This window comes from Lepus europaeus, chromosome 10 (genome assembly GCF_033115175.1).
Source record: "Lepus europaeus isolate LE1 chromosome 10, mLepTim1.pri, whole genome shotgun sequence".
In the NCBI taxonomy this organism is placed as follows: Eukaryota; Metazoa; Chordata; class Mammalia; order Lagomorpha; family Leporidae; genus Lepus; species Lepus europaeus.
Window position 1 is genome coordinate 40239999 of NC_084836.1, and position 22972 is coordinate 40262970.

Below are 22972 nucleotides of genomic sequence, written 5' to 3' on the forward strand. Positions count from 1 at the left end.
AAACAATTTACTAATTTATTAAAAATTTAATATGGCATGAGGCTCCCAAAGTACAGATGTTTGAACTTAAATTTCTACACACTGTGCTCAAAATATAACATTGAATAAGTTTCCAAAATCAAAATGTCAATAAAATTTGTTCAGAACAATTAACTACTAAAAGTAATTCCCTTGAGAAGCTACTTGTTTGTGGATGATTAATGCCCAGTTCAAATCTTGAAGGCATCATAAATATTATAGTAGCAGATCAAAAAATAATATCCAGAAGACTGGGAACAGGTGTTTGGCATGGCACTTACGTTACCCACTTCCCGTATCAGAGTTTCTAGTATTGGCGCCAACCTAGATTCCAGTTTCCTACTAATGTGCACCCTGGGAGGCAGCAGGTGACGGATCAAGTACTTAGGTCCCTGCCACCCACAAGGGAGACCTGAACTGAGGTCCCGACTCCTGGCTTTGGCTTGACCCAGCATGGCTGCTGTGAGTATCTGGGAAGTGAATCAGCAGCACACTCTCTCTCTCTCTCTCATCTCCTCAAAACAAAATGTGATGAACGCAATGAAATGCAGTTGGCAAATTCAATTAGGCCATCTTTTAATCTGTTACATGAATCTATATGAAGGGTTGACTGATTTTTGTCTGATGACTTTTAAATTAATATACATGAGTTTCAAATTTCAGGTACCCTCAATCTTTCTAGTAGAAAAGAATAACAAGGTCAAAGAAACAATTAGTTTAAGGTAAAGCACCAATTAAAACAAGTTCCTGTTATAAAGTCACCAAGAATGATATCCAAAGAAACTCAGTGCCGCAGGAGAAATGGACAAAATATAAATATGCTCTGGGTTTTGGCCCTGTTACTTATAGCTCACAGTGTGGTTATGAACAGTCCCTCATCTTTCCAATCCTGGTGGTACTCATCTGTAAAGTGGACACCATTTTATCTTTGCTATATGCATGATTACTAGAAGGAACAAGCGATTCAAGAGGATTTCTCAAATGTGGGTTCAAGAAAAAGAAAATGCGGCAAAGTCTCGTCCCTTATGATCAGGATGTAGTGACGCACTGAATTCGTTTCGTTAAGCTGACAGAAGAGACACACATATTAAAAAGACACAGAGGAGAACAACCGTTACTGCTCAAGATAGCAGAACTCCCATAAATATTATTTACAGTTAGTGAATACAATTATGTTTAGGGTAACCGTACAGTAACTAAAGACTGCAAGGAGTTTTTAACCAATAATTCCACAACAAAAGCTTTATCTTTGCCTCCATGAAATAACCAGTAAAGGAAACGATATTGTAATGATAAATATTTCTAAATGTTTATTGACTAGTTAGTGACTGAATGGATGAATGAATCACTATAGCCTGAGAGCAGGCAAACCTCTGCTCAAACTGGGAGATAAAACAAGGCTACACCTGGAAGTTGCTAATTCTTACACTCTGCTTTAAAAAAAAAAAAAGTATGTGTGTGAGTGGGGGATCAGCACTGAGGCGTAGCGGGTAAAGCCACCGCCTGCAGTGCCAGCATCCTACATAGGCACCAGTTTGAGTCCCGAGTGCTCCACTTCTGATCCAGCTCTTTGCTGTGGCCTGGGAAAGCAGTGGAGTTCTTGGGCTTCCTGTCTTTGGATTGGCTCCAGTTGTTGCGGCCATCTGGGGAGTGAACCAGTGGATGGAAGACCTCTCTCTCTCTGCCTCTCTGTAACTCTGCCTTTCAAAAAGATAAATCTTTAAAAAAAATTTTTTGGTCTATGTATATGGAAGGTAATTTGTTAGATCAAACTCACAAGGGTTTGAATCTGGTGGAAAAGCAGTTTGATCCTGGAAGGATATGGGAAGAGTTCTAGGCTAGGACTTCATCATTGAGTCATCTGTTCTTCATTCAACTGGCTGAGCATTCATTGTAGGATGTCTTAGGAACCTGAATGCAGGAGGAATCATACCAACAAAGGCCTTTGTACAGCTACCTCTTAAAAGTTTTCTATCATCAAAATAGATCGCTTGTGTTTCTATCATCACATTTATCTATGTACATTTTTTAAGGGCGGAGAAATGTTCCAATTAACTGTGCAACATGAAAATAACATAGCTATTTAAAGAGCAAAGCTTCCAACCCACCTTTATTTCACTTTTTATTTGGGGGTTGCGATGTAAACCGTGCCTTAGGAAGTGCTGTAGAACATAAATCAAAAAGGAGGCCTGCCATTTTTTCATTTTAATTTGATCTGACGCAGAATATCAACAGAGAAAACCAGTTTAATGACTATATTAATCAGATTAATCAGACAATTGATGCCTGCCTGTTGGAAAATAAGTGAAATGGCCCATTCCATTTGAATTGACACATTCATGGAGTATGAAATAAACACAGTACAGCAGAACAAAATATATTAACTGTCACTTTGCTAATCAAATCAGTAAGTTGAAGCAGACAGTGTCCCTTGTTCTTTGAATTTATATGCATCAGTCGGCATCTCCCTAGACACCTGGTTAGTTTCGGGTCAGCGTTTAGATATCCCTTGTGCAGACAGGCGGCCTTCTCCATCTGGACTCCTCAGTGGGTGGAGATCCCCTCGTGACCGGGACTTCTGGAGACAAGTCCTCCAGCACACGCTCTGGGGTCCCTTTCCTGCATTCTCAGGGCTCTCCCTCTCTTGAGTGCACCTCCCTCAGGTCCTTTTTTTCAGTCCAGACCTCACTCAGTCCATGGCACAGCAGGGAGAATTTTCATTCCTTCACCATGCTCCTTTATCCCCTCACCTGCCTAGTCACCAGCCCAAGTGGTACCCAGGACTGGTACCCTCCCTCCAAACTCTAGCTCAAAACACCTTTGATAAGGCTCTTGTCATGAAGGGTAATTGTCGAAATCAGGCCCGTAAGACAGGACACAGTGTTAAGAGGCACAGAACAACTATTTCTCCTCCTGGCGGGGAGCAGAGCAATGGCACATATTTGACCAGGCAGAGGCCCAGTTCTAGTATGGCTTGGGCAAGAGGAACTGATCGCTCCCAGCATGTGCTGTTCTGACAAACAGGTCCTAGGTTACAGGAGTGGAAAACCAAGCAAGTTTAGTCCCACCTGCACCTTCCTCCCTTCCTGTGGGCTTCAGTTCACATTAGGGTGCCACAGGCAGCCAAAGAGCTTTGAGAGACATCCCAAACTCAGGACAGGGAAGAACTGAGGGATGCTTCTGCTTTGATCCTCTCATTCCAGATGGGAAACAAAGCACATAGCACAGACACTCCCTGGGGTGCGTCCTCCTCGGACACTGGGGACACTGGGGTTCTGCTGACCCCAGAGCTTAGAAGAAAAATCCCTGATCTTTTTCTGCACCACTGCCTGGCCTGGATACAAGCTAGAGAATGGAGAAAGTCAGCCTAAGTGGGTTGAGGTTCCTTACATCCAGGCTTTCTTTGCACTAAACTATCCCGGATAGATCAAGGGCCACAGGAAAATCCCTCCAACTTCTGAGAACACTTGAGGGAGACTTTAAAGAAGTACACCTCATTGGTTCCTGACTCTGTAGAAAGGTGATTTTGGGGCCAGTGCCGGCATCCCATATGGGCGCTGGGTTCTAGTCCCAGCTGCTCCTCTTCCAGTCCAGCTCTCTGCTGTGGACTGGAAGGGCAGCGGAGGATGGCCCAAGTTTTTGGGTCCCTGCAGGAGGAAGCACCTGGCTCCTGGCTTCGGATCGGCATAGCTTCAGCTGTAGCAGCCATCTGGGGAGTGAACCAACGTAAGGAAGACCTCTCTCTCTCTGTGTCTAACTCTATCAAAAAAAAAAAAAAAAAAAAAAAAGGACAGGTGATTTTAAAAGACAGAATCCTAACACAGTCTGCCCCAGACATCAGGGAAAAAAATCCCAGAGTGTTGCTGTGGGACCTGAAAGCAACCCAGACAACCTCTTAGAGAGAGGGCTTCATAAAAATTGAGTGGGAATAGGAGAGAGAGGAGGAGGAAGGATTGGAGCATGGAAGGAGGGAGGGTAGGGTGGGAAGTATCACTACGTTCTTAAATATGCATATATGAACACATGAAACTTGTACACCTTAAATAAAAAAAAAAAAAAAGGTAACTACCATAAGTCTTTTATAACAGAGATCAGGAGGGCCGGTACAGCAGGAGCAAAAGGGTAAGAGGACGGGTGTGCTCCTGGTGAGATCTCAGCTCCTGCGAGACCCCCAGGGTCCTGCCAAGTGGTTTTGCTGCAAAGCCAGTGGACACTTCACCAAGCATTGTTCAAAAGGCTCCCAGGGCCATGTGCCATTTGTGGAGATCACTGGAGATTTGACTGCCCTTGAAGGCCAAGTACTCCAGGGTCAGACATTTCCAACAGACCTCCTGCACAGGATTGAAGGGGCCTGGGGCGCTCCCCACAGGCTCCAGTGACACATCAGATCAGCACCCAGGAGCCCCGGGGCCCTCATAGTGGAAGCAAAGATTACAAACTTCCTCTGGACACAGGAGAGCAACTTTCTCTGTTTTCTGCTCTAGTTTTCCGATATAACTTAAGTCTTACTCCACAACACTGGTACCTAAAATTATCATTCATGTAAAGACTTATTTTTACTTTCTTAACAAAGAACCATGAATATAAACCTATTTGGTTTTTTATTATGAAAAAATTAAAATCCTTAGAAGATAAAGGAAATCGAGGAGCTGGTTAAGCCTCTATCTGCAATTCTGGCATCCTATATGGGCACCGGTCCAAGACCTGGCTGGCTCTACTTTTGATCTAGTTCCAAGCATATGTGCCTAGAAAAGCAGCAGAAGATGGCCCAAGTGCTTGGGCCCTTGCACCCACATAGGAGACCACATAGGAGAGCCTGGCACAGTCCCAGCCCCAGCCATTGTGGCCATTTAGGGAGTGAACCAGCAGATGGAAGATATCTCTCTCTGTAACTTTGCCTTTTAAGTAAGCTTAGAAAAAAAAAAAAAGGAAATGGAGTAGACAGCATTTCAGCATTTTATCTTGTCTTTAGAAAGATATTTGATCTGTTAAACCATAAATTCTTATGGAGAAACTGGAGATGTATAGATCAAACTACTTTAATAATGATAAAGTAAAGAAAACCAATCACATGATGAATTATTCACGGTTCAGCATTGGTTCTGAAGATGTTGTCCACAGGGACTACCTAAGATTTCTTCTCAGGTCAATACATTTATAGGTATTAATAAATGAGAAACAAGAGCAGGCATATTACTGTTAAAAATATTTCTAATGGTTTGAAATTTTCAAATGAAAAGCTATTAGAAGAAATAAAATGCAGACATAAAATTGAAGTAAAGAAAATACATTAAAACACTCTCTTCTATTCTCTGGCATCTTAAACTTCCATCAGAGGTGGTTTTTGAAAGTCACAAAAATTAAGAGCTATTGAAAATCCTGAAAGTTGACAGACTCTTGATTTTCCTACAAGTATTTTAATAGGATCTGCACAAAGAAAAAAGTTGAAATTACAGACAAAAGTCTTCACTTTTGAAGTTATGAAGGAGAATATATGAATTTCAAAATTCTGTTTGCTTTTCAGAAAGTGTCATGCTGAACCTCATATTTGATACCCATGAAAGTAAAATTAGAAAGCATGAAAACAACAAAGTTGAGCTTATATAAGATAGATTTTTTTACTATCATACTAATAATAACAAAAGGTTATTTCCCGTATTATATTCACCATTAGTACTGATTTTAAAATAGGCAATTATATGACATTTTCTAAGATAAGAGATGACTAAACTAACAACTTTCTCCTGAATTGGTCACTTTGTCATGACTATGTGGAAACTCACTTTGTAAAACATTAAGGGATATATGGAAAGCCTGGAAATGTACAGGAGAACTGCTAAAACAATAAAATGTTGATTGTTTTTAACAATCAAAGTAGACTATAGACCATGAATACCTTGAGGATTAATGCCATCAATCAACCACCATAGCAACTACCCCCTACCTCCAACAATGTGATAGCACATATCATTCTCCCTAGGAGGTCAATTCAAGAGTTTTCTGTGAATATCTGGAGATTCGTTAGACACCCCCATCAGTTGATTTCAAGCTATTATCAAGCTATTAACTTACATGAAACAAGCTAGTCATAATTGTTTCCTTTCATGTCTTTCCATTTATTTGAAAAGTGGGAAGGGGGCTAAAGACAGGAGCCAGGACCTCAAGCCCGATCTCCCACATGGGGGATGTCAGCAGCCCATCCCTTGAGCCATCACCACTGCCTCAAAGGATGCACATCAGCAGAGGGCTGCGGCCAGGAGCTGGTGTCTAGAATAACCACATAGTCCAATCTGAGACACAGGCATCTTTGCAACTGGATAGACAGGCTGACAGAAACAGAGGAGGGGAGAAGCAGAGCGTAAGATCTTCTATCTCTGGTTCACTCCCGACATGGCTGCACTGGCCAGGGCTGGGCAGCGCCTAAGCCAGGAGCCTGGAACTCCCACTAGGGTCTCCCACGTAGGTGGTAGGGGCCCAAGTACTTGGGCCATCACAGCTGCTTTCCCAGGCTCATTAGCAAGGTGTTCCACCAGAACTGAGGTAGGTAGCCAGGACTAAAAGCAGTACTAAGATATGGGATACTGGTATAACCACTTAACCCTCTGTGCTGCAATGGGTGGCAAGGGACAGGGTCTTAACCAGCATGTTAACTGCTAGCCAAATGACTTCCCTTTAATTATTTTTAAAATAGACTGAAGAATTCTTTTAAATATAAAGAAAATAATTGAGCAATCTTAATTAGAAACAAAGAACTCTGTTGTAATAATAAATGAGAAAGAATCATTTAAAATTAAGTTATCAATTTTTAATCAAAAGTAGGTAGTTCCAATGAGTTATTAGATTGTTCTCATATAATTTAAAGACTCTTTTATTGTGAAGTTCTAATTAGCAGGACCAGGATTAATTAGTGTTGTCAGAGCAGAAAGCTACATTTGCTGTATTTGCCAGAGCGTTCCACTGAAACACCTCATGAAGCTTAACTATCAACAGAGAACTCCCGGGAGGGAAGGCTGGCACAGGAGGTAAGAACCATGCCACAAGTCACTCTCGCCTTCATTGGTGTTCATCTGTTGCCAGGGGCTCCCCGATGGTCATAAGATTCTGGACTACATGATAAGCAAATCAGGAAGGCAGCAGTATAAAACTCAGGACAAATTTCTTTTGGAATCTTCTTTTCAAAATAATTTGGTATGAAAAACAGCCCAGGTGAAACGTATTCAACAGTGTGCCTAGCATTCTACTTTTTTTCCTCAGTGAATATGCATATGGGCAGCATCTGGAGCAGCAGTTAAGACCCTGCTTCAGATGTTCACAGTTCCGTATCGGAGTGTCAGGGTTCAATCCCCAGCTTGGCTGTCTGTATTTCAGCTTCTTGCTAAGGCGCACCCTTGGACGAAGCAGGTGATGGCTCAAGTAACTGGGTCCTTGCCAACTGCTTCTGGCTCTAAGCTTCCCCTGGACCAGCCCTGTTGCAGGAATTTGGGGAATAAATCAACAGACAGGAAATTTCTATTTCTCTCTCTCTCCTCTTCCCTCCCCCTTCTCTCCCTCTGACCCTTACAAATAAATTTTTAAAATACAGAAATAAAGGGGAATACTGCTTAAATGGTGTCCAATCCAAAACAACATGGCACTGTATGCAGCAATGAATTATCAATTTCCCTATTGTTTACAAATACTATAGTCCAATAAAGCTAATATAAAGTTTAAAATTCTTAAACTGTGGATTCAGCTTGGAAGTACCAAAAATCAGCTGGACTTGAAAGGAGACAAAATTTAAGATTTATTTAATCAGATAATAAAAATTTAAGTTACAATTTGAGTGTTGGTTCTGACTGTGTTCAGCTAACAAAAAAATTCATTGATCTATATACCTAAACGAATTTCTTGGTATGTTCACTATATTTTAATAAAATGTTTTTGTTAAAGAATGTGAGTAGGGCCAGCACTGTGGTGTAGTGGGCTAAGCCTCTGGCTGTGGCGCCAGCATCCCATTTGGGTGCTGGTTCATATCCCAGCTGCTCCTCTTCAGATCCAGATCTACGTTATGGCCTGGGAAAGCAGATGGTCCAAGTGCTTGGGCCCCTGCACCCACATGGGAGAACTAGAAAAAGCTCCTGGCTCCTTGCTTCAAACTGGCCCAGCTCTAGCTGTTGCGGCCATTTGGGGAGTGAACCAGCAGGTGGCAGACCTTTTTCTGACTCTTCCTTTCTCTATCTCTACCTCCCAAATAAATTTTTTAAAAAAGAAGAAGCATGTAAGTCACAGGTGAGTATTTGGCCCAGGGATTAAGGTGGCCCTGGGGATGCCACACCCCATGTTGGAGTGCCTGCATTACAGTCCCGGCAAAGCTCCCAAATCCAATATCCTGTTATTGCACACCCTCACAGGCAGCCCCTGAGGGCTCAAGTCCTGGGTCCCTCTCAACCACACAGCAGATGCAGACTGAGTTCCTGTTTCTGGGATGTGGGCACCTGGGGAGTCAATCAGCAAATGAAGCTCTTTCTGCTCTCTGATGCTCAGATGAACAGGAAGGAATGGATAGAGGGAAAGAGGGAGGGAAAGAGGGAGCATAGGGGGGAAGGGGGGTAGGAGAGAGAGAAGGGGGAAGGGGGGAGGGAAGGGGGAAGGAAGAAGGGAAGGGGGAAGGAGGGAGGGAAGGGGGAAAACAATTTGACAACCGAGGAGCTTGAGAATATGCTATTAAGATCAAAGTCGAAGGTTCTGCTTTGTCTAATAGTCATCCAGATGTCTAGCTTTCTGGGAAATGCATAAAAGCAAATTTTAGGAGCATATGGGGAAAAATTAACATCTAATGGAGAAGATACAAAGGCTAACACTCTTCTAATGTGAAAACACGTGGTATACCTCATAACTGTTATGGTTTTTATGTCAATTAATAAAAATTCAAAAATAAATCTCATTCTATCATTTTTCTAGAAATTACAAGGGCAAAATTTAATATGAAACAATGAGTACATTTTTGCTAATATGTGTTTCTTTTTAAATTCATACACTGAAACTCTATATACATTAGGGTTTTCACTTGAAATAGATAAGACACAAATTTTATCAAGGTTGTTTTTTGAAGAAGGACAAAATTTCCTAATAGTTGCTGCCCTCTAATGGTTAAGTACTTGAATGATTTATCTGATGCACATGTGCCCAATCCAGTTGTGTGTGTATGCACAGGGGCACATGTGCACAGTCAACTTACAAATTACTAAATGTCAGCTACCACACAAACAAAATCTGGAAACTCAAGTGATAATATGCTATAAAAATGAGTATATGCTTGACAGTAATTACAATACCTACATAGAAATGAAGAGATTTAACACATTCAGCGGAAGACAGAAACATTTGTTACAAATGGTATAGTAACATAATTTTAAACAATACAGTTTCCCTAAAAAGGTGATATTTAATAAATATTTTATATAGAGAATGTCTTTTAAATTTTTTTCATAATTTCATTAATTTCTGGTGAATTTGTGTTATAAAGTAATCAGGACTCCTTACTTGCTTAGAATACCCTTCTGATTATAAACATACAAATATTTAGTGCAGGAATTGGGAAACAGCAATTTGTCTAAATACTCATTCTGTGAGAAAAAAAATCTTCCACTTTAAACAATGTGGTTAAAAGCCAGTTTTATACGTTCTCTTTATGGCTTCTGGAGATTTTGCTAAAATTCATTTTGCGTCTGGCAGGGTGATACTATGTACAATACTTCATATCTGGTTAAAAATGGGATCACCTTTGTCATGAAACACGTTATAGGTTTAATGTTCTGGAGGAAACATGTTCGGAATCAGTTATATAGTATTTTGATAAGGACATAATGTGAATTAAGTAAACATTAACTGAATTGCTTCTAATAGTATGCTTACCAATTCAATAACATTCACAAGCATATAAAAACATCTCACTAACTCTCTAAAGACATTCTTACCATCAGGAGGAGTGAATATTGAAAGATTTGACTTGGGTCCAATCCCGGCACTAGTTTCAGCAGCAACATAGACTTCATACATTGTGAATGGTGTTAGGTTAGTGAATACAAACTTCAGGTCTTTGGTGCTATTATCCAAAATCCAGCCTGCATCAAGCAAAACATGCACACATAATATTTTTTAAACAAACATGTAATAATTCTATATTTAAATACAGAGCAAAGATCAACATGTGTTAACTTTACACACAATTTGTTATAATAGTAAAAGTGAATGTATTTTTGAATACATAATAATATTAGCAGTTTAACTAAACCAGCAAGAAGAATGTGAAAATTTTGCAGTGTTTAAGGTCATTTTCATTAAATTATAAAACTCTGCTGAATAACCTTGTTATATCTGACATATTTAAAAGAGAAAGTCAGATTTTACCAACATGGTAATATTGAAGTATTTTTATTCAAATTCATTCTATTAACATGCTAAATATTATCATTATCTTAGATTAAAGTGATACATTTAGAAAATATTTTGGGTTTACCTTGTGAACAAAATTCCTTAAATCTTCAGGTCTATCTTTGAATATTTCCTTCACTTTCGTGACCCCGGTGATGCCTGGCTCTTCCCTAGGAACACAGCCCTGCTGCCCGGCAGGTGACAAGCCCTCAGATGGGGGCGGCTCGTGTTCTGCACCGATCCCATGTCTCCAGGCACGATGGGTGAGCCCCCAGCTCCTCACTGCTCCCTCTCCCTTCGGAGATTCTCCTTGCCTCTTTCCAAAACACATAGCTTTTCATCACATGTCAGCAATAACAGCTGCCACTCACTCTCATTCTATGGTCCCATTCATCACTCAGTGTGACCACCTTAATTGTGGCGATTTTAATGTTCTGAGAAATACTCCTCAAATCCATCTCTCCTTAAGTAATCTACTTCTCCACCCTCTCTCCAGCACTTCCTCAAGTCGTAACACCATCACTACCACCAAGAGCTGCAACTCAGCCCTCATTCCAATTTCATGATACTCTCTGACCACCTTGTCCTAGAACCCAGAAATCTAAAGCTGATCTCCCAGTTCACTGGGACCCCAGTCCACTGACCTTTCCACACACTTTGGTACTTTTCGTTTTAGTCCCTCAACATTTGTTTTCCACTCTTTACCATGCCAGTATCCACTACCATCACTGCCTTAACGAGCCTCCATTGCCTTCCTTGATATGAAAATGTAGAGAAGCACAAAACCACACTAGCATGTATCTCCTGAATCACAGCCACATCTCAGATGAGCCCTGAATGGTGTGTGGCATCTCAAGTCCAGTCATACAGTCACTTCCTCCTCCCCACTCAAACCTCTAGCATCTTCTGCCTCATCTTGCTTGTCCTCATCTTGAAAAACAAGATGACAACAATCGGAAGATATTTGCTGCAGACTCCCACATGCTCCTCCCCAACTTCTCTTGTCCAGGCCACTACTGCTTCTGCATCGCTAACTACTGATTTATTGGCAAAGAGCACCTCAGCAAGCCTGAAAAATAATACCAGCTAGAAAAGATGTATCTGTGTACCCAAGTCTGCTCCTGCGTATTGGGGTGGAGATGGAGAGGAATATTTTTAAAAGAACTAAAAATATTTCTTAATTTTAGCAGAAGTTAGAGATGAACGATAAATGTAGTTATTCATGTGATTCATATCAAAGAAATTTCAAGGTGGAAGTTCATATGTGTTTTCATTCTTCCAAATAAATGACAATGTATCAGTTTATTTTTACTTCCTGATTGATGGATGTAAATTTCTTTCATACAAACTAAGATTTCAGATTAGGAAAGAATTTGTCTATTCAGTGCACTTCCAGTAATATATTGGAATCCCTGAAAATATTCTGACAAGTGGATGGATGCTCAGGCCCTACCTGTTATAGAAAACTCTCCACTTTATAAAGCTGCCCATACTATTAATAGACTTTATTTTTAGAGCAGTTGAGGTTCAGCAACACTGAACAGAAGGTACAGAGATTGTCCATATTGTTTTTAGTTCTAAGAAATGAGTTCCTTTGTCTAAATGGAAATCTGGTGTAGTATCACTTAAGCTCTTTGTTCTTTATGCACCTAAGTCAACGTTCCCCTGTTCAAATATTGGAAGGTATGTATCTCCTCGAACACCTTCTATTCCTCATTTTTTTTTTTAAGCTTCCTCCATATGAAATACAGACTGTGAGTAGTGTGTTCTCATCTTTATTCTCCTGATTTTAAGAAAAAAAAAAATCAAAGGACTTTGTCTTTCTCAATCACTTTTCTGTTTTGCATTTCAGTTGTAGTCTTTTCAAAATGTTGATACTTTAAGTTTCATACTAACAACATATTTTATAATGTAATTCTTACTTAAAAATGTAAACACAAAACCAATTACAACATACCTGATGGTCCATATAATTCGACTCTATAACTGAATTTCCCTGTTACAATAATTGGTGGGTCCCATGAAATAGTAAAGGACTTTCCTGTGATGTTTCCACTTACACAGTTTTGTGGAGGTCCTTCAGGCACTAAAAAGGTTATGGAAAAAATTAATATATAAAAATTCATATTCAACATATAATTGAATACTCATAAAATGCAAAGAAAATATCAAACTAAACACAAAGAGTTTTTAATTAGAAAAAAGGAATTATAGAATGTAACTGAATGACATAAGACATGCTAGATCATCAAAACTTATTTGCATCAATTACTAACTTTAGTTAATGCTATATTATGATAACACAGTGTCAATCTCATTCCTATATATACTATTAAATATTACATTGTTATAATAAATTTACACCTCCATAGGTACTGTATTCAACAAGATCTGAGTATCTGACTTGATAAACAGGTTCACTATAGGAGACAGACGTGGAACAATTAAGGAAATAATGCTCAGAATTTATTGGCAATGATCCCTTTTTTTTAAAATCAATATTTGTGTATTTTGCTCTAAGAAGGAATTTGTAACTTACATCTAAGATTCAAATGTTACATTGCTAACATATAAAATATTTTAAACAGCTTTATTATAGATGAGTATCTATATTTAATGATTTGTTTTAATTGAAATGAAGCAATTCCAAATATTTTTTTAAAAAAAAAAAACTTGTCAGGCCGGCGCCACGGCTCAATAGGTTAATCCTCCGCCTTGTGGCGCCGACACACCTGGTTCTAGTCCCCAGTCGGGGCACCGGATTCTGTCTCGGTTGCCCCTCTTCCAGGCCAGCTCTCTGCTATGGCCCAGGAGTGCAGTGGAGGATGGCCCAAGTGCTTGGGTCCTGCACCCCATGGGAGACCAGGAGAAGCACCTGGCTCCTGCCTTCAGATCAGCACGGTGTGCCAGCCGCAGTGCGCCAGCCGCGGCGGCCATTGGAGGGTGAACCAACGGCAAAAGGAAGACCTTTCTCTCTGTCTCTCTCACTGTCCACTCTGCCTGTCAAAAATAATAAAAAAAAAGAAAGAAAAAAAAAACTTGTCTGCAAAATCTCATTTTGAGTGATTATCATAAATTTTTTTTCTTTGCATAAAGTAAAGAGTATAGAGAAGGAAATGGTATGATTCAAAATGGTTTTTTAAATCAAGAAAAAACCTCAAACATATGCAATGGACAATAAAGGAGATAACAGCTATGTTTAAGAAAACATTACACTTTAGCTAAATTGCCCTACCAATAATTTCTTAAAAAATTACCAATCACTGAATGTCTGATGCTATATAATGATGTACATAATTTGTGAAGTATTTAATTTAAAACCTGACATTATAGTACTATACCATGTACATATCTACACACAAGTATAAGACCAGAATTCAATATATGAATATCCACACCTAGAAAATATGTACTCTTAAAATTCATTAGTAATAATAACTTATTCACTTAATCCTAACATCATTGCCATAAGGGGGGTACTTATATTTCTCCATGTTTCCTATGTGAAAATTATAATGCAAAGATACGTATCATAGCTTCTGTATTTACCTGATACTGAAAATTGATCACATGCTAGTGCTACTATTGCAGCTGTTCTCTCTACATCTGATAAAGCAATTTCAGTGAGCGAAGGGAAGAGACAATTATAGGTGATTTAGAAGGGCCCACATGATCATTTAAAAACTGCTGACATCACAGAATAATAAAAGTTGATCTCAGCATCATGGTGAGTAGCTTAAGAATCTTTCGTAGGGACTACACTGGTTGCCACTTGCAAGGCCAGCATCACTTATCAGAGTGCCTGTTTGAGTCCTGACTGGTCTACTTCCAATCCAGGTCCCTGCTAATATGCCTGGGAAAGCAGGAGAAGATGGCCCAAGTGTTTGGGACCCTGCCTCCCATGTGGGACACCCAGCTGGAGTTCCTGGTTCCTGGCTTCAGCTATTGTGGCCCTCTGGGGAGTGAACCAGCATATGGAAGACCTCTCTCTTTCTCTCCCCCCCCAACCCTGTCATTCCATCTCTCCTTCTGTTGCTCTGCCTTTCAAATAAATAAATGTGTTTTATATATAAAACCCTTTTTATTTTTTCTGTTTTTGAACACTTACTTTGGTTCTTTAATACGAAAGAATATAGAAATTTGAAGAAATGCTAAATGGGAGTCTATCATCTATTACAGGGGGACGGGGATGGGCATTTAAAAATTAACAAAAAGATCTATGTAAACAATTTGCAAATAATTTAAACCTTTTTTTCTACCCAAAATGAAAACATACCTGATTCCGGTGTTCTGACAATGGTGCTATCAATATAACCTGCTTCTGTTGTAACTGCAGAAACTTCAAATAGATATGTTGTGTAAGGTCTCAGATGTGTCACCACAAAACTTATAGGCTCTTTCCACACAGAGCTGAGCTTCCTCCCTGCCAGCGTGCTCGATGAATATGTGCTGCGTGCCGGAGGCGTAGCTCTGCCGAGCGTCGGAGACGGCCCAGTGGTACTCCACAGAAAAGACTCGTTATTCTCCTAGCGAATGGATTAAATATCGACAGAAAAACAACTTGGCATCTTTCGGTAAACATCAGAAGTTCCATTCAGCTCTTTTCCCTTTATACTATAAATATTACTCATCAGTGCGTGTGCATATGTTAGCAAAGCATTTTAATGGAGTAAGTTATGGATGAATTTGTTATATTTTAATTATGCTCACACATATTGTTTTAGAACAGGATATATTTATTGCATCTTTTACACTTTAATCTTTCTCATGAATAGGATTTCCAGTGGCTTAAAATAAAACTACAGCAAAATCATTAGTAAGAATCAATATCCAGAGAGCAGAAAGAATTTAATTATCATGAAATTTCCAATATAAGAATTTTCTTGCTGTTACTATCACTTTTTTTCTCATAAGTGCTCAAAAGATAACAGCACTAGCACACTTGTCAGGTGTGAGGATATGTGCTTACATGTGTGTGTATGTATTAGAAATACATTCTAACTTGAAAAAGAGTTTGAGACTTCCATTCTTAATAATTTGTAGAAATATTTTTGAGTGCTTTTCCCTTTGTAATACCACAATGTTCACCAAACCGATTTTTGGGAATAATCATTGTTGTAGTTCCTGGGGTTTGTCATCAATGATCAGATAACAACAAATAAATAACAACACATTTTTTTAGCAAAGATGCAAACCAAAACACAAGTCACCTCTGTAATTTAATCTTAACTATTCACTCCTCTCCATGTGTTCTCCGCATCTGTCAAATTGAAGTACTTCCTTTTCTCCAGCCAGCTCTTACATATTTTCACCTCGGGATTTATAAAGTACCCTCTCCCTGGAAAGGTGCCCTCATCCAACCTCCATCCGTCCTTCCTCCATAGCCTATGCAAATACTACATCTGGGTGAAGTCTTTGCAGAACTCCAAACATGATTTTAATCTTTCACTCTAGAATTCCCAACTGCTTTCCAATGCTCCACTTTGGATTTAGACAATAGCATGGTACTACAATTTAATACCAAAAATGATGCATAATCTAATGACCACTTTGGTAAAATAAATAGTGTCTAGGTGCTGACACTTTGAAGATGTAAGTTTACCTACCAAGTGCTCCGTGACACTTACATTACATTCTGGCAATTTCCCCCTCAAAATGTCCTCCACTCTGATCGACACATCTTTCACCACTATCCCACTCCTGGCGTGTTTGACACTGATCTTGAAGCTGGTAATTTTGCCATTTGGTTGACGTGGTAAATACCAAATCAGGTTTACTGCCGAATAGTTGAAGGCCTCCACTGTGAGATTCACTACTTTTCCTGGAGCTGGGGGAATGAGAAGGGTTGAAGGAGAGGGGAAAACTCTATTATAAAACTTTAAATGACATTTATATGTTAGGGCTATCTATGAAATTAAATATACAGCACATTAGATAAAAGCTATGTGAGCAAGAGTTTTAAAATATATTTAGTTGATCTTTGCTGAAAATTAAGAAGACAAAGAGTTGAGTCAAATGAGCTAACTGCAGGGTAATTGGGCCATTGCATGTGCTGGGTAACACTTCAAATTAATGAGAAAATATTCAATCAACAGTTGTTTGTGAATATAAAAAAAGGTTAGAATAAACTGTTACTTCTTTAATACTTTGGAATTATGCAGATTCCTTAGATAATCAACAAAGTGCCAACTTGAAATAATTACCCAACAATTTGCACTAAAAAACCTATTTCTAGAATGTTTATACATTGCTAGTGTCTAACATCAGATGAGTACCCATCCAATAGGCTGTCATTATTAAATTCTGAGTTCTATTCATTCCAAGGGGAACTGATGAAATGGAATTAAAAGTTAACAAAAATGATGAAACATGGCAGGTATTTGGCCTAGCTAGTAAGATGCCAGTTAAGGTGCCTATAGCCCATGTAGGAGTGCATAGATTCAATTCCTGGCTCTAGCTCCTCACTCCACCATCCTGCCAATAGACACCTGGAAAAAACAATGGTGATGGCTCGACACTGACACTCACATGAGACAGCTGGACTGTATACAAGCTCTTGGCTCCGGTGCTGGCCCAGTCTAGCCAAGGCAGACATTTGAGGGGTAAATCAACAGATGGGAGTTCTGTCTCTCAAATATTTTAAAAAGATAATAACAAGGTAGCTCTCTAATAATCAAGATTTAACACTTGATTCTACTTTGGATATATAACATATAATAAAACAAAACAACAAAGTTTGCAAAAAAATTGTGGAAATTTAAGAATTAAAAATTTGTCATAAATCTTGATCATATTTGGACATTTCTTATTATATAACCTATACAAAATTTTAGAATGATTGAAATATTTATACATGAATAACAAAATACATACAAGTTTCAAATAGGCCTTAAAAACAGCTGTTGTGAACTAATCAAATGCAAAGAAATTCAGAATTTATAAGGTAATCACATCTTTATTAAATTTCAAAGCAAAATTTCCAAAAAAGACTACAAAAAGTAAATAGATTTAAGTTAAATCTTCTAAACATTTGCTAAAAACAATTTTTACTAAGTTGTTTCCAGTTATTTTTGTCTCAATGAGATGTAGGTATGTGTTTTCCTTTTGTGATTGCATGGTGTTTGCAGATTAATTATCTTTACTGTAATTGGCAAATCTTCCCCTGTGTAAGTATGCTAGTTTCTCCTTATTGATTTTATGCTCCAGATGCCCATTACCTCTTGATTATTTTCTGAGTAATCTTAACCCAAGTAAGATTTAATACTGAAGTACCAAAAAAGCTCTGTATATAAACACATTTCATCTTTTAGGCAGATGACTTAGCAGACATTTTGAGATCACGTCTAGAGGATAGACATGCATAAATATAAAAGAATGTATGAGTATCTAAAATACTTCAAAGTGTATGCTGTACAAAGCATGCTTGTTCTTATACGTTAAGAGTACTGTAAATCTAACATAAACCTCCAAAACTATTTCTTTGCATTTTTAGTTGACATCAACGTGAAACTATTTTCTTAATATTTTTAAGGCTAAAATAAAGTATACTTCCACTTAAAATAAAGCTTTTTGTGTTTGTGGATGACATAATCATAATTTAGTAAGGAATCATTGTTCACTTGTATACTCTTCTTCAGAGTATTTTTAATCCTAGGAAAACACATTACTTCTGGTTTCACAATAATAAATGCAGGTTATTCCAAAGAAGTCTTTTTCACATTTAGGATTATGGAGCACAAATAAAACAAAGGGACTCTTTGTAAAAAAAAATTGAGGACCACTGATCTAACTTTTTATATTTGCCCCCTACCAAAAAAAAAAAAAAAAAAAAAGGGAAGATAGGGCATGAGGTATGTAATTGCCTCAAAAACACAAAGCAAGTACAAAACATCCTAAGACGTCCTATTCAGTATTATCTCCACTTTATCCTAGAATTCTTCTAGTTTTTCCCACTGCTTTAAGTTTAGCTCAGTTATCAGAAATTTAAAATATGTAAAGTTCAAAACATTGTCAAATTGAAATTATAATCTGCAGGTCTCATACTTTCAGATACCATATCAAGATCAGGGTTCAAAACAAAACAAAACACCTATTCCCGGTTTCATTAAAAAAATCATTGCAATGATTTTTCCTAAATTTTAAAACATAAGTAGTAAGCTTTTCTTTATATCCTACAGCATATATAGCTTTAAGATGAGAATTTTTCCACTTGTCTTTTAGTTGTGTAAATAATCTCAAAGTCGGTGGCTGGCATTCCCCCTCAGACTGCCTGTTTGAGTCCTGGCTTGCTCCACTTCCCATCTAGTTTCCTGTTAATGTGCCCAGGAAGGAGTGAATGACAGCCCAAAGTACTTGAGCCCCTGTCACTCATGTAACAGATCTGGATGGACCTCCTGGCTCCTGGCTTTGGTTTGGCCTGGCCCTGGTTGGTGCAATCATTTGGATTGTGAACCAGAGGATAGAAAGAATTTCTGTGTGTGTTTGTGTGTGTGTGCATGTATCTCCCTGTATCTGTCACTCTACCTTCCAAATTACTAAATTAAAAACAAAATCTGACAGTCAATGTTTGAAAACAACATTAATAAGTTAGACCTCAGGAATAATTCAGTTCTGATTTTAAATAACCAGATTCACAAACACAGTATTTTCTTTTAATTCCTTTGGTGCAATAGAATATTCTGCTATATGCTTTTTTTTCCCCCAAAGAAACCTTATATTTAAGGAATGCAAACTTCATGCACTTCACAAGTACAACTTTAAGAATAGAGTGATTCTTCCTACCACACCTGCCCTCCTACCCACACTCCCATCGCTCCTCCTCCTCCCTCTCCCATTCCCAGTCCCATTCTCCACTAAGATCCATTTTTGATTCACTTTATACACAGAAGACCAACTCTCTACTAAATAAAGAATTCAACAATTTGCAAAAAGAAAACTGTTCCTCAACAGTAGACAAGGGCTGTTCAAAATCATTGTGTCTTGAAGTTCATTTCACTATTTTTTTTAGGAAACATAATTAACATTAAAGAAGCACCCAAGAGTGATATATCTTTTGTGAGCACTTAGACATAATTATAATACAATTCTTTGAGGACAGAAGTCCTTCATGGGAAGTAAGTGCACAGTGACTCCTGTTGTTAATTTAACAATTGACACTCTTATGCATGACGTCATTGATCACCAGAGGCTCTTGACATGTGCTGCCTAGACTGGAAGCCTTTTTTTTTTTTTTTTTTTGGACAGGCAGAGTTAGACAGTGAGAGAGAGAGACAGAGATAAAGGCCTTCCTTTTTCCGTTGGTTCACCCCCGAAATGGCCGCCATGGCCGGCATGCTGCGCTGATCCGAAGCCAGGAGCCAGGTGCTTCTTCCTAGTCTCCCATGCCGGTGCAGGGCCCAAGCACTTGGGCCATCCTCCACTGCTGTCCTGGGCCACAGCAGAGAGCTGGTCTGGAAGAGGAGCAACTGGGACAGAATCCAGCGCCCCAACTGGGACTAGAACGTGGGGTGCCAGTGCCACAGGCAGAGGATTAGCCTAGTGAGTCAAGGCACTGGCCTATGGAAGCCTTTTGAATCTAAAAGCTCCATCAGCAGTTAGACAAGGCCATAAGCAAATTGAAAGTTCTCTCCTCCCTTCAGAGAAAAGTACCTCCCTTCTTTCTATGGTGGGAAGAATAACCATGTTCCTAAAGTTGTAATTATGAAGTTCATAACTGTAAAGCTGTATAGTTCTGCATACATTCCTACAAACTTAACTTGTAAGGTTACAGTTTAAAAACTTACCATGGGACTCCAAATCCCCTTAAGCTGGGTGGTAAAAATACCATCTATATGCTTCTTTAGATAGGGTCTCATTTAGGAAATGGGCCATAAAATTCATTCACATTGACTATTATATGCTCTCAATGCACAGAGCCCTTTCAAATTAGTTAGAATTAGTGAACCACTAAACAATTTTTATCTTTATATAGAATATTTATATCTCCATGATATTGCAGAATCCTTTTATAGTCATTATCATCCATCTGGACACATTACTTAGAAGTTCATTTATTTATCTTACTGCACTACACTATATGCTGCACAGTAGAAATATGTGGCCAAATGGAGTTGCCATCATTGAATCAATTTTCTATGTTCTTAAAGTTATAAGTAAGCAGCACAATTATTAATTAAATAACAGGAACATCCACTTAATAACAACTTTTTTGTATCATGGAAGTTGTGTTTACTGAGCTAATCTACGTAACAGTGGACAGAGAGTTAAATGGAAGGAGGTAGGGGCTATTTGAGAAGGTGTGGTCGGGAAAGGTAGCATGTGGGACTGGAATTAACTTGGGGAGAGAGCCCTAGGGATGCTGAGTGAAAGAGTATTCCTGGAGAAGGAACAGCAGGGGCCCAGGTCTTGAGTGGAAGACTGGAGCAGACAGAGGGAGCGGAGAAGAGGAAGAGATGAAGTCAATGGAGGGCAAGAACGTCCTGCACGTGGGAAGGAGTTGGGGTTTATTCTTTGTAAGATTACAGCTGTGTTGGAAAGAGAGAAGTAACACAGTCAAGCCAGGTTTCAATGGGTGTGGTGTTGAGAGTAGACCGTGGGCAGACCAGACAGAAACAGGAGGCCAGTGGGAGCCTTTCACTCATTCAGGCAAGACTGAAAAATGGGTTATTAGCAACAAGGGGGAGAGTCGGGCTATGTTCTGAGGCTAGTACTGGGAGAATCAGCTGATGGGCTGGGTATGTTCTGTGAGGCACAGGAATCAAAGAAGGCATCAGGATTTCTCCTCTCAGCTACTCAAAGAATGGTAGCATCTTAGATTGGTTTGGTAATATTAGCCTGGATATTATGGAATAAGACAGCTGTTAAAAATCCGTATTTCCAAAAGTCCAGTGCCATAAAAATGCTTACAGTTTGATGTCAGGTGGAAAAGGCAAAAACTTGCACACATGGCACAAATCTGTCCTCATTAACAGAGTCACAAAGATATGAATTCATGACACAGGGTGGGAAGGAGAAAAATCAGCCAGAATTAGCAAAATAATATTTTTCACATAATAGGACCATGAGTGATTTTAATTATTTTTATTCTTAACTTTCCAAAGTTTTCCAAGATAACATAGTTTTGTAACCAAAAAGAATAAAATAAATTTTAATGAATAAATTAGCCATCAAAAAGAGTACCCATGCTGTTGAGAATTTTATGCAGCTTGGTGTCAGATTTTGTCTACATTCCTATTCATTTTAAATAACACATGACTAAGTTTATTTTTGATAAATGATTTAGACAAATTACCGCTTTCTGCAGTTTGGAAGAGAAATGGGTCACTAAACACTCCGATACCAGCGCTGTTTTCAGCAGCAACCTGAAATAGATCAAAAAGATTATGTTTACTGTATAACCAAACAGACTCTGAAATAATGGAACATCGATTTTTCCATAGGTAAACGACAGATATACTTTTCTCCCTAAATCATAATGTTCACAAGGTAGAAGGCAAATATGTAGCCATCCATATAATCAAAATATGAGGTGCTATTGTCAGCATTTTATAGATGAGAAAAATGTTGAGGGAGTTCAAATCAATCTCAGAAAGGAATATATGGCAGAAAAATATTCAGTTGAAGTTGTGCATTTTTCCAAAGCCTAGCTTTAATCCATGTATCCTCTACATACAAGACTATTTCTGTGGAATTTACATGCTAATCAGGCAAATAGATACTTAGGAAAACTAATTTTTAAAATAAGTAGGTTAAATAATTTAGAGTAAGTATTTTTGGTATTTAAAGGTTATAAAATTATCTTTGACTTTAATAATGTAGTCAAAAATACTATGGGAGATGAATATAAGAATCTTAAGCTTTTGAAATTCCATGACTAGAATCAGAAACCTTGCTTTAATTGTAGCTCTACAGCTACAATTGTTACTTCCAGATGAGTAACTTTAGACAATTTCCTTTAACTGTTTTAAGTCACATGTTCCTTGACTTTAAAATGGGAATAATGTTTCCATGTCACAGAGTTGTTCTGAAACTGAATGAAATAACATATGTAAAACACTTAACAGGATTTCTCACAACATGTGACTTACACTAAAGATATCAAATGCACCATGCCAAATACCCTTTGGAACTCTAAAATGGGTAACACCGATTTGCACAAAGTAAATGTCACAACAATGATTTATAAAGTGTGAGATGAAACAGAGAATAGGGGCTTCCCAACAGATCTGAAATAAGAGAATCCAAAGGACTAAAACCTCAAACTCCATAAAAATAGATCTAAGCAGAGCTAGGTTGGCTAAATCACCTACCTATCAGCAGTAGTTTCTTATTTCATATTAAAATTTAATCCCCCAAGAGTATATTTCAGCATATAAATCAACTTGGCTATGTATATATTGATAGAAAATATATATTATGTAATTTTCAGATGTCAGTTCAAAAAAGTTTGCCTATTATTTAATCTATGTTTCTGCACAAAATAGATATTATAAATCTTTGCTTTTGACTTCTGCATAAGTAAAATGCTTTTGTGCTTTATTAT

The 22972-nt window shown here is 38.4% G+C and overlaps 1 protein-coding gene across 1 annotated transcript in view; it reads right to left on the reverse strand.

Moving 5' to 3' along the window:
• The window catches only part of PTPRQ (protein tyrosine phosphatase receptor type Q), a 217095-nt gene that overhangs the window by 191397 nt on the left and 2726 nt on the right, over positions 1-22972 (reverse strand). The window contains exons 4-8 of the mRNA XM_062202056.1: positions 21722-21791; positions 16059-16258; positions 14708-14957; positions 12389-12517; positions 9975-10121 (exon numbers count right to left, since the gene is read on the reverse strand). Coding sequence (XP_062058040.1) covers positions 9975-10121; positions 12389-12517; positions 14708-14957; positions 16059-16258; positions 21722-21791 — 796 coding nt within the window. The remainder of the gene's footprint in view (positions 1-9974; positions 10122-12388; positions 12518-14707; positions 14958-16058; positions 16259-21721; positions 21792-22972) is intronic.